This window comes from Rhineura floridana, chromosome 5 (assembly GCF_030035675.1).
Source record: "Rhineura floridana isolate rRhiFlo1 chromosome 5, rRhiFlo1.hap2, whole genome shotgun sequence".
In the NCBI taxonomy this organism is placed as follows: domain Eukaryota; kingdom Metazoa; phylum Chordata; class Lepidosauria; order Squamata; family Rhineuridae; genus Rhineura; species Rhineura floridana.
In genome coordinates, this window is record NC_084484.1 from 169,652,022 (window position 1) to 169,664,458 (window position 12,437).

The window sequence follows — 12,437 nt, forward strand, 5'->3', positions numbered from 1 at the left end:
TAGCAGCAGCCATTCCATCATGCTGCAGCAGAGGGAAGGAAGGGAAGCAGGGCCACTCCATCGGCTCTGCTGAGATAGACCAGCAACGTCTGGTGCCTCCTCCTCTTCCTGGAAGTGGTTTTTTCCCATTTCAGCTGCCCATATCAGAACTCTGTGATGTCAGTTATTAGTGCTTGAGCTTTCACCACCTCCTCTTCCCACTCAATCCCCTTTCTTTTTGTGTCATGTCATTTAGATCAGGGAGGGACAACCTTTCTTCTTGCCCCATCTGCACTATACGTTTAAAGCAGTATCATACCACTTTAAACAATCATGGCTTCCACCAAGGAATCCTGGGATCTAGTTTGTTAAGGGTGCTGAGAGTTGTTAGGAGGCTCCTATTCCCTTCACAGAGGTACAGTTCCTAGAGTGGTTTAACAGTCAGTCCCTCTTCCCAGGAACTCTGCTTTCATTGTGAAACAGTTTCTAAATCTGCAAATAAATAAAATAAGAATAGGTAGGTATGAAGAATTTTTTAAAATAAGTTTGGAGCTGAAAGATAATCCAAAAAGTACAGTTTGAGACGATTCAGTTGCAATTGATGGACTTTTATAGCAATACAGTTTCATTTTTTTATATATTGCTCAGAAGGACAAGAGGTTTATATATTAGCCATTTTATGAATGGAGCTTGTGTGTGTGTGTGAAATCAAATGTTTTCAAACTGCAGCTCTTCCAAGCTCTTGCCTGTTAATTAGATCTAATGCAGTCTCGCCACAACATTAAAAGCCTAGCTGAATGACACTGCTCTTCCATCATAACCAAAAAAAAAAAAAAAGATGTTAAAGAGGATAAATAGCATTTTGATTGCATCTGCCAAAATAGATATTGGATACTTATGTAGTGTTCCTACCTCATGTAAGCATTGCTCAGCTATTTAATTACCTGGATGTCCATGTGAAGCAGGCATGAGAATGAGTTTAAAATGTTTTCTTCCCTGGGGAGTGATGTCGTGGCCTAGTTATGTCCTCCTAAAGCTACACTTCTTGGTTCGAAGATTGGACCTTGGAGCACAAATATAGAACCAAGCCTGCAATTTGCAAACACATGTATTTGGGGTTAGCCCTACTGGACACTGTGGGGCGTGTTTACGGCATGGCTGCAGGAGACTTTGAGGACAATATCGCATTCTGAGTGTGTGCGTGTGTTTCCAGTATTACAGCCCTGCTGACACTGGCACAGCCTTCACCAATCTGGTGCCTTCCAGATATTTTGAACAACTCCCATCAGTCATCCTGGCTGTGCGGTGCAAGGAGGGATCCCTGTGTAAACCTCGAGGTTACATTTGAGAGAACAAATCCCAGTCTTGCTAAGGCAGTTCAGGGATACCGGGGAAATGTTTGCAGAAAAATTCTTGTTTAAAAAAACAAACTAGCATATTCATAGCTATCTAACTAACCTATTCCTTAGATTGGTCGTAGCCACTCAGCTAGGAGGAGGAAAGTGGGTCATGTCTGTGATGTTGGTAACTTTCCAGAGTCTCCAACTCGCCGAAGAACGTAGGAAGGTGGGATTTAGTGCTTCTGTTCCCATGGTGCACTGCGCAGAGGGAGGAAGTGATGTGGGTGATGGGGAGGAAATGATGTGAGAGGCACGGGGAGAAGTAGCTATGAAAAACTGTGTTGGCTATGAAAAACCAGCATGTTACCCTTTGTGTGAAAAGCTATAAGACATTCAGATCCAAGGTCCAAGTCTTGCACACTGGAATTTCTAGGCTGTGACATATGCTGTTTTGTGTTTTTTTAAAATATTAATGCTCTTTTTTGTAATTGTATCTTTGCGTTTCACGATTTCAGTTCGTTTTTTATTCTGTATGTTGTGCAGAGGACATTTGCTATTGAGTGGCTAACAGTAAATAAATAGATATAAAAAGGAAAGAAATATAGAAAGGATGTTTGTTAAGTCCCTCTCCAAAGGAACTTGTCAGTACTCTAAGCATGCCAATTCCAGCTGGTGTGTTTGTGCCCCAACTGAAGGCCACTTTGACAGTCTAGGGTCCTTCTTGGGTGTACCTCTCAAATCCAGGGTGTACCTCCAGCTTGGGGTACCGCTACTTCTCTACATCAGGGGTGGCTCTCAAGGTGCTGGGACTCCAACTCCCATCATCCATGACCACTGGCCATGCTGGCTGGGATGCACGGCAGTCAGTCCCAACAGCATCTGGAGGATGGGCCATTCTGGTCCAAGAGCTGAATGTCTCTGATGACATAAAGGCACCTGGGACTTTTTTCTGTTGTTGGAAGATGATGTATTTGTACCATTTTATACTTAACACAGAGTTAAACTGTAGAATTGCCCCCAGAAGAGATAGTGATGACCTCCATGGACGGCTTTAAAAGAGGACTGTGGATAAGGCTATCAATGGCTATGGTCTACCTCTGCTGTGGGAGGCAGTCTGCTTATGAATACCAGTTGCTGGGAATTGCAAGTAGAGTGATTGGTGCTATTCTAAGGTCTTGCTTGTGGGCTTCCCAGAGGACATTGGACTAGATGGGCCACTGACCTGATCCAGCAGGGCTTTTCTTACATTATTATGTAGTTCAAAATAATTGCATAATAATGCCAATTTTCTTCTTTTTTAAAAAAAATATAATATATATTATTTCTTGCAGGTTCATGAAGGGATTGTTGAAAATAAATCTGCTGGTGTGAATGCTACTGGGATCAGTGGCCCCTCAGACAAGAGAACTATTGATCTACGAATGTATATGTTGTGCTTCCTCCCATTTATTATCCTCTTGGTCTTCATCCGTGACCTTAAGCATATGTCTGTGCTCTCGTTCCTGGCAAACTTATGCATGGCCATCAGTCTTCTAATTATTTATCAATATGTTGTTCAGGTGAGTAAGAATTGGTTCTCCACTCATTTTTCTTTCTTTCTTGTAGTGTTGCACTTAGTCATGTTTTGGCTTCCAGGTGAAATCTATTTGATATTCAGGTGATATGCCAGTGGTACCCAGCCCTAATCGTTCTGTTCCACCTGGGTTGGGAGAGGTAACTGAGGTGCTAGACAGGTGTTTGGAGGGGCTGGATGTGGGTCAAAAAACTGAAATGGAATCCTAAAAAGAAGGCGTCCTGTTCTATATGGGGTTGCACTCCCGTGGAAGGGAGCAGGTTCGTAGCTTGGGGGGTACTCCTGGATCCAACTGTCTTTTGAGGCCCAGGTGACCTCAGTGGTCCCAGGGTATGGTCCGAAGGCACATGAGGCCACCACCTTGCTGAAGCTAAGCAGGTCTGAGTCTGGTCAGTGCCTGGATGGGAGACCACCTGGGAACCACATGTATGCTGCCTTGGGTTCCATGGTGAAAGAAAGGTCGAGTATAAATGTAACAAATAAATAATAAATAAATAAAAATAATGTGTAGGAGTGCCTATTTCCAACTCCAGCAGGTTCATTAGATATGGCCCTTTTGGACATAGATGACTTGGCCATAGTACTCCATGCTCTGGTAACTTCCAGATTGGATTATTGCAATGCGTTCTACATCCGGCTTCCCTTGAATACGACTTGGAAACTTCAACTGGTCCAAAATGCAGTGCCCAGATTACTGGCTGGGGTTGCTTTTAGAACTCTGTTCTCCAATAATTGCCAGTTGTTTTCTGGGCTCAATTTAACATGCTTACACTTAGTGTTTAAACCCTAAACATCTGAGAGACTGCCTCCTTCCTTACAGACCCTCTTGGGAGTTGAGATCAGCAGATGGGGCCCATCTGGTAGTTCCGCCCACCTTTGTGGTAGTGGCCCGGGAGACGGCATTTTCTGTGGCAGCCCCTAAATTCTGGAACTCCCCACAGAGGTGCATCTGGCAACTTCACTGTGGAGTTTTCGGTGAATGCTGAAGATGCACTTCTTTAGCCTTGCCTTTGACACCTGAAATGTATGTTTTTCAGGACCCACTCTACTTCTGTGGTTGTAATTGGTCTTAATTGTTTTTAATAGTGAATTTTAAAGTGCTGTAACCCACCCTGAAATCTGCTAGGGAAGGGCGGGCAATGCATTTAATAATAATAATTTTAGCATTGCTTTAACTGAATGTGTGTATATGACTAGGGGGTGAATGTAAGAAGAGCCCTGCTGAATAAGAGCAAAGGCCTACCCAGTCCACTATTCTGTTGTGCACAGTGGCCCACCAGATGCCTATAGGAAGCCCACAGGCAGAGCACGAAGGCAAAAGCCCTCTCCTGCTGTTGTTCTCCAACAACTGGTATTCAGAAAAATGCTGCCTTTGATCCTGGAGGTATTTATTTATCAAATTTGTGTTTTGCCCAAAATGTTGAAATAGTACGATTTAAAATAAGATAAGAACCTATTCAAAATGTTTTTAAAATTTCAAACTATCTAAAAACATCTAAAGTAATCCCATAACCTCACAGTTATTAATTTCATGGTTGTCATGGCCAGTATTTATCAGCCATCAAGAGTTTGGGTAAACAGGAATGTTTTTAAACTTCTCCTGAACGTTAATAATGAGGGAGACAGACTGCCCTCACCAGGAGGGTATTCCACAATCTGGGAACCACCACCGAGAAGGCCCCGTCACATGTCGACGGCAACTGAACAGCAGCCAGAGGCAGCACCACCAACAGGGCCTCTGCTGCTGGTTTGTAGGGCCCGAGATGATTTATACTGGGGGAGGTACTCCTTGAAGTAGTTGGTTCCCAAGGTAGGCATTGTGACTAGTAGCCTCTGACAGCCTTATCTTCTGTGTCTGGGAAGGTCTTAGCTTAATTCCTAACCCACCTCCATTCTTCACGTTTAATAAAATTTTCAGCCACCAATTGCATGTGTGTAGGTTACAGTGGATGGAGATTAGTGAAAATAAAAACAGAAGCTGACAATTCTACATGATGCATCTCTTGGGTAGCCAAAACTCACACTGTCAAATGACAATGACCTTTCAGTCGATTTGTCCACATCCACTCATCTGTTGTCTAAAGGTCACTGTGATTCACCAGCGTAGCTCCATAACTTTGGAAATGTAGGAGAAACACCTTTTCACTTGTGCATTTTTGGGGTTCAGTACGGGGACCATGCTGGCTTGTCTGTTAGCTAGTTTTCAGAGGGGCAGAGTTTGACGAGACTGCGCATTTCTCGCCTTGCATGTGAATTCCCTTCCTCCTGTTATAATTAGGTATTGCATTTGACTGCTCTTAACCATAGTGAAATACAAACCTGGCACATTGCAAACCAAGCTTTTGGTATGGGTGCGTTGGCTACAAGTCCAGTTAGAGTATACTTCTGGTATCCCTGGACGACTTTGATAAGAATGTAGGAGGAGGTTGCTGGATCGGGTCAAAGCCCATCTAGTCCAGAGCATCCTGTTCTCACAGCGGCCAACCGGATGCCTGTGGGAAGCCCAAAAGCAGAACCTAGGTGCCACAGTGCTCTCCGCACCTGAGATGCCCTTGAACTGGAATGCAAAGACATACTGCCTCCGACAGTGGATACGCTTGCTCTTGGGCTATGTTAGTACACACAAATTGCCCAGCTCTTCCACATGCACTCAAAAGAGTTCCCTGCCCATTAATACAACTGAGTAGTGGCCAGGAGTGCCTTTTTACCTGCTTATAACTGGTTTACCAACTGTGCCCTTTCTTGAAGAAATCAGACCTAGCCTCTGTCATTCATGCCTTAGGCTGCAGTCCTAACTCCACTGACCTGGGAGTAAACCTCATTGAATTCAGTGGGAGTTACTTCTGGGAAGACATGGTCAGGATTTTAGCCACAGTCATTTCTTGGTTGGATAGCTATAATGCACAGTACATGGGGCTGCCCTTGAAGACTGTCCAAAAACTTTGCTTGGTTGTGAACGCTCCTGCCAGACTTGTGTCTGAGGTTGGCAGGGTGGACTACCAAAGGCCAATTTTTGTCTTCACTATGATGTCTCTTTTCAGGGTTTGTCCAGTCCCCAAAAACTGCCTGCAGTGGCTGATTGGAAGAGGTACCCGCTTTTCTTTGGCACTGCTGTCTTTGCATTTGAAGGAATAGGAGTGGTAAGTGTTGTTTTAGAATTTAAGAACATGTCTAAAGGCAAGGGCAGCTTAAATCCATCTCTCTACCGCCTTGAAATATTTTTAGCCTCTGTTTTACTCCAAGGGCATATGTTTTTGACAGTTTACAGTCTAAAGAGGTGGACTGTATTTTGTGGCAAGAGCCACATTCCCTCAGGATCAGTCTGGGGAAGGGGTGCACGTCAGTGGTGGGTGGGACCAGAGCCAAACATGGGTAGGACCACCCCTTTTTCTCATTTTCCGCCACCCCCTTCTCCTGCTCCCTCTCTGTCTCCTTGCCAACTTTTTCTCTTCCTCCCTGCCCAATGGGCTGTTGGGGAAGAGGCAGATTTGCTTGTGTCAGAAGTCTGAATTGCTTGCTTGCAGAGGGTTGTTGACGTTTGCCCAAAGCCTGCATGCCAAGGGTCACTCACCCCTGATCTAAAGAAATGGACACATGACTAATAAGGGTGAAGGGGAAAAAATGGAGGGAGAGAGTAAGTAAATTAAAATCTCAGCAAACTTGGGAAAGTGTGGGAAAGTAAATCCTGAGAAGCTTCTTAATCAGTAGTTTGGGCCGAACCATCTGTGTATCTGGAGGCAGTGGGTTCCACAGAAAAGGTGTTGCCAAAGAAAGTGGCTGGAAACACAAGAAGAGAGATGTAATCTTTTGTTTCAGAAGAATGCGTAGCTCTGGAAGGGACATTAAGATAAACCAAGGAAGCAAAATGAACGAATGAAGAGGAGCAATATCATACATTAAAGCACTTAGAAGCAAAAAGTAGAATGTTAAGATGAATGTGATAAGGGAAGGAAAGCCACTGGATAGAAAAAAGAGGATCTGGATTTAATAATAATTAGCATTTATACGGCACTCCAGAGTGCTTAGTGTGAGTCACATACAATTTTGTTGTCAGAATTACCAGGAATGTATTTTTTTTTTGCCTATTTTGCACCGATCAGTTAACCAAGTAATGTTAAATTTGTATTTGCTGGCAGTCTCCCCAAGGCTGTGCGGTGGTTTTCAAAGCATGTTCCCGGAACCCTTCAGTTACTGATCAGAGTATAAGAGCCCATAAAATTCTATAGGAGCCACTGACAACTGAGGCTGCTGCCATCTGCATAACCCTGCCCCTTATCTCATAGGCCAGATTTGTCAATCTATAGTCAAGTGGCATTGTGCTACCCTTATACTGTACTGCTTCAGACTGCAGATGGCAGCAAGTGGTATGCTTTTAATAGTCTGCAAGTAGAAAAGTAGTATGCTAGCCGTGACCCTTTCCCCTTAATTTTTACAGTTTTTTACCCCACATCTTTGAGCTGAGTTAAATAAGATGACCTAAAAAGAAAAACTGAACATGTTAATAGCTGACATACATCTTAAAGAATTTCCAATAAAAAAACCTATTGCTAGCTAATCATATGGGCCAAGTTTCCAATGTTAATTCTGTAGAGGTGATGATGATTATTATTTATTACATTTATACCCTGCCTTTTTTTTCATGATAGAAACCCAAGGTGGCTTTCATATGGTTCCCAAGCGGTCTCCCATCTAGGCACTGACCAGACCAGGGTGCTGGCCTCATGTGCCTTCAGACCATAGCCTGGGATTCTAATCTCATAGCCTATGTAGCTTGGTAACGTATTTTTTAAAGAAAGCAAATAAGGCTACCTTGCTCAATATGTAAACTGGTGTTGATACGCTTTTAAAATTGCTAAAGAAGGACAAAAATGTGCTGCTGAAGGAAAATTAGGTGATCTTTGCATCCTCTTTAAAAGTGGACTTCTGCAGTCTTCAGATAGTCCCTATCCTGATGAGATGTTCTAAGATGATGAACGAAGCAAAGAGAAAATGTTTAAATTTCTTTAAGATATGAAACTTGGAACACAAAAATGAGGAAGTCACCCTCTTCACATATTTTTTTTAATAGGTGTCTTCGCAAAATATTTTTTTTTTAAAAATGGGGATATCTCAGCTTTAAACAGCTTTGGATTTGTTAAGCGGCTGCTAAATTACTTTTTTCTTCTTTCTTCCCTGTCTTTTAAAGGACAGGATTATCATTTTCAAAATGTCACTGGCTTAGATCTTGAGAGGTGATGCGAACAGTCCTATTAACACTTAAAGCGAAAAGATGCTACTTGTCAAAAAGTTTTCCCTTTTTGATCAGCTTTCTATTTTATCTCTTCAAACAGTTCTCTTTTCTTCACAGCCTTTTCTGGCAATGACTTAAGATCAGGCTAGGAGGCTTTCCACTGACAGCTAATCCCATGTTAGCCTGATCTCCACCTGCATGTTGTTGTTTAGAGTCTGATGGTGTATGTCTGTGTGTGAGGGAGGGAGAGAAGTGATAGTGAGATGCATTGAGTGGCCTGGTTCACCCACAACACTAAATCATGGTTCATTAAACTATGGTTTATTAAACCATGGCTTAGTGTTATGTGAACACTACCTAGCAGCTTAACTATGGTTTGTTTACTGCCAACAAACTACAATCTGAAACTATGGTTGGTTGGTTTACAAACCTTCATTTGTTTTACCTATGGTCTGGCATTATGGGTGAACTGAGCATCCTTATTTAACCATGGTTTTTTTGGCTGCCTTACTTCATCCCAGCCCACCCCATCCCAGATGCTCCCCAAACTATAAAGACGTGAGACAAAAACTGGAAAGCAAGCTAAACTGGAGAAGCAAACCATAGTTTTTTTAATAATCAGTAGGATAACATGTAGTTAATTTAAACAAATGGCTTAGAGTTCTGTGTGCTCCAAGCCTGTGCAGAGGGTTAAATGAACTGAGCCCAGCATCGTAAACAAACAAAAGGTCCAGTTATGTGTGAAGGAGAGGAAAAGTTCAGACAAAAACAAAAAAATTGTTTGTTTCTCCCCACTGTTTCCTCGTCTCTTGTGTTTCATGCAGTCTGATTTTCAGGCCTTGAGGAACAGGCTCTCTCCAGTTGTTCAGAGCTTGGAAAAGTTACTTTTTTGAACTACAACTCCCATCAGCCCAATCCAGTGGCCATGCTGGCTGGGGCTGATGGGAGTTGTAGTTTTAAAAAAGTAACTTTTCCAAGCTCTGGTTGTCCTTTATGCAGAGTGAACTGACTCACTTAAATCATAATTGCCTTTCAGATTTTTCCCAGCTGTGTGAAAATCACTACAGGATAACTGCTTAGAAGTGCCCAGGAGACCGTTTAAATGCTCCAGCATTTAAGATTCCTGCACTCTTGGCTTGGTGTAGTTGGATCATTTTAAAAATATTTTCTTAGACATAAAAGAACTGATCAAAGATAAAACGAACATTTCCTATGTTTTAAGAAGTTGTAACTAGGTAAGGTTTACCCTTCTAGCTAGCGCAAAGACAACCTGTAACTTAAACTGGTTACTTTTATTCTTGTCCTAGTTAGGTATAGCACAGTGGGGAAGAGAGCCTGGCTGGGAGTCCAGAGTCTGCAAGTTCAAATCCCTGCTTGTGTCTCCTGGGTGTCAAGGGCCAGCTAAAGATCACCCCACAGCAAGTGGCTCAGAGGTTACATGCCCTGCCACCTGTGCAGCCGTGGGCAAGCTGCCTAGTCCCAAGGAGCCCAGTTGCCCCCCAGCTGGCAATTGCGGACAAGGAAGGGGCTGGCTTGTGCAGCTGTGGCAAGCTGAGCAGGCCCTAGCCAGCTCGGGAGGACTAGCCTCAGAGGGAGGCAATGGTAAACCCCCTTTGAATACCGCTTACCATGAAATCCCTATTCATAGGGTTGCCATAAGTTGAGGTTGACTTGAAGGCAGTCCATTTCAATCTTGTCCTCAGGTATGGTGTGTTTGAATGATGGCTCATTTTTCTTAGCCATTGACAGCCTGCTTTAGAATGTATTTCCTATACATTGTCTGATTCTCTTTGCTCATCACCTGGATAATCTCATTTTAATGGTTTTCTTGAAAAGCCATCTTACTCACATGCCTGGAATTGAAATGGAAAAGAGGAATGAAAAATGAGTGTGAGATCTGGAGGCTAGCCGTATAACAAAATTGAATGCAAACAACAAAATTAGAAGATCTTAGAAGATATATCAGTTTAGAAAAAAACCCTTTCATTCTCTATCAGCAGAGTGATTGCATATCTTAAGGCAAAAACTCTATTTTTATAAATATTTTAGCTCATGCTTTGCTGTTTCAAATTGCAGAGTCTTGCGGCACCTTAAAGACTAACCAATTTAATTATGCCATAAGGTTTTGGGGGACAGGGTCCACTTTATCAGATGTAGGAAATATAATCCTTAGTTGCAGGTATTTATTCACAAGGATGGATGGGTGAAAGAGCAAATGCAGGAAGCTGCTTTGTACCAAGTCAGACCATTGTAAGCAGTGAGGACAGAGAGAAATGAAATGCAAAAAGTGCAAATAATGGCAATTCATTTAGAGCTGCCAGAATTTACTGTATACAAAATAAGCACAGCAACCCTTTGCAACAGCACTGATAAGTAATTTAAAAAAACAAGTCCTTGCAGTTATAGTTCTTATGATCACCAGCTGGGATGGGAACAGGTCAGGGAGCTTGTCGGAATGGCTGCTCTAGGTGAATTTGTTGGGATGAAGGGATAAGTGGTGTCGCTTGTGCTCATTCCAGAACAATGGAGCGTTAGCAACACAGCTGTTCCACTCGTGCAACAGACTTCTGCTTGCACAATGGAACTCCTCTTTCCTCTTCCCTGCAACCCACCCCTGCACCCTCCAAATATGCGGACCCCCTAGAGCACTGTTCTTCAACCTCGGGTCCCCAGATGTTTTATTTATTTATTTTATTATACTTGTATACCGCCCCATAGCCGAAGCTCTCTGGGCGGTTTACAGTAACTAAAAACATTAAAACAAATACAATTTAAAACAGATCTTATAAAAACAATTTGAAACACAATTTAAAAATTTAAACAGTATAAAACACATGCTAAAATGCCTAGGAGAAGAGGAAAGTCTTGACCTGGCACTGAAAAGATAACAGTGTTGGCGCCAGGTGCACCTCGTCAAGAAGATCATTCCATAATTTGGGGGCCACCACTGAGAAGGCCCTCTCCCTTGTTGCCACCCTCCGAGCTTCCCTTGGAGTAGGCACCTGGAGGAGGGCCTTTGATCTTGAACGTAGTGTACGAGCGGGTTTGTATCGAGAGAGGCGTTCCATCAGGTATCGTGGTCCCAAGCCATGTAAGGCTTTACACGTCAAAACCAGCACCTTGAATCGAGCTTGGAAACATAAAGGCAGCCAGTGCAAGCGGGCAAGAATCGGTTTTATATGATCGGACAATCTGGTCCCTGTTACCAATCTAGCCGCTGCATTTTGCACAAGCTGCAGTTTCTGAACCGTCTTCAAAGGCAGCCCCACGTAGAGTGCATTGCAGTAATCTCATTTGGAGGTTACCAGAGCATGGACAACTGAAGCCAGGTTATCCCTGTCCAGATAGGGACGTAGTTGGGCCACCAACCGAAGTTGGTAGAAGGCACTCCGTGCCACCGAGGCTACCTGAGCCTCAAGTGACAGAGATGATTCTAGGAGAACCCCCAAGCTACGAACCTGCTCCTTCAGGGGGAGTGCAACCCCATCCAGGACAGGTTGGACATCCACCATCCGGTCAGAAGAACCACCCACCAGCAGCATCTCAGTCTTGTCTGGATTGAGCCTCAGTTTATTAGCCCTCATCCAGTCCATTGTCGCAGCCAGGCACCGGTTCAGCACATTGACAGCCTCACCTGAAGAAGATGAAAAGGAGAAATAGAGCTGCGTGTCATCAGCATACTACAACTCCCATCATTCATGGCCATTGGCTAATCTGGCTGGGGTTGATGGGAGTTGTAGTCCAACAAACTTCCTGGGGAGCCAAGGTTGAAGAACAGTGCTCTAGGGCACTGGTTCACAAACCTTTTTCCTCACGGACCACCTAACGTGTTTTCTGCTTGCTGTAGCAGTTATAACGCACTGTGCTAGATACTGTATGGCTTTGAATTATATTTTTATTGCTTCTTTCATTTCTTATATTGTATTTAATTGTATTACAATTTGCATTCCGTAGTATTCAAGTTATATAATACAATAAAACACAAAAGAAGAAGCTGTAAAAATACAATAAAAAATCAATATGAATATTTAATGCAGACATGCCACTGGCTACTTGAAAGAAGCTTGTGGTGGTCCACAAACCATAGTTTAGGAAGCTCTACTCTAATGCAAATTTAGGGGGTGTGGAGAGAGAGGAAGAGGGAGATTTCAGCTCACGCAGTGTCGGACAAAACCAGTTGCCTCTTCCCTCGTGGGGGGGGGGGCTTCTACATGTGAAAATGATATTTTTTTTAAAAAAAACCCTCTTCTGTTGAGATAGATGGCTTGGGTTAATGGTTTTTAAAGGTAGCAAGAAGCTTTAAACCAGAAAGCTC

At 43.2% G+C, this 12,437-nt stretch overlaps 1 protein-coding gene across 2 annotated transcripts in view; it reads left to right on the plus strand.

Moving 5' to 3' along the window:
* Positions 1–12,437, plus strand: part of SLC36A4 (solute carrier family 36 member 4) — a 144,046-nt gene that overhangs the window by 45,169 nt on the left and 86,440 nt on the right. For both annotated transcript variants that reach the window (XM_061628851.1, XM_061628852.1), the window contains 2 exons: positions 2,651–2,878; positions 5,934–6,032. In XM_061628851.1, the coding sequence (XP_061484835.1) occupies positions 2,651–2,878; positions 5,934–6,032 (327 nt within the window). The remainder of the gene's footprint in view (positions 1–2,650; positions 2,879–5,933; positions 6,033–12,437) is intronic.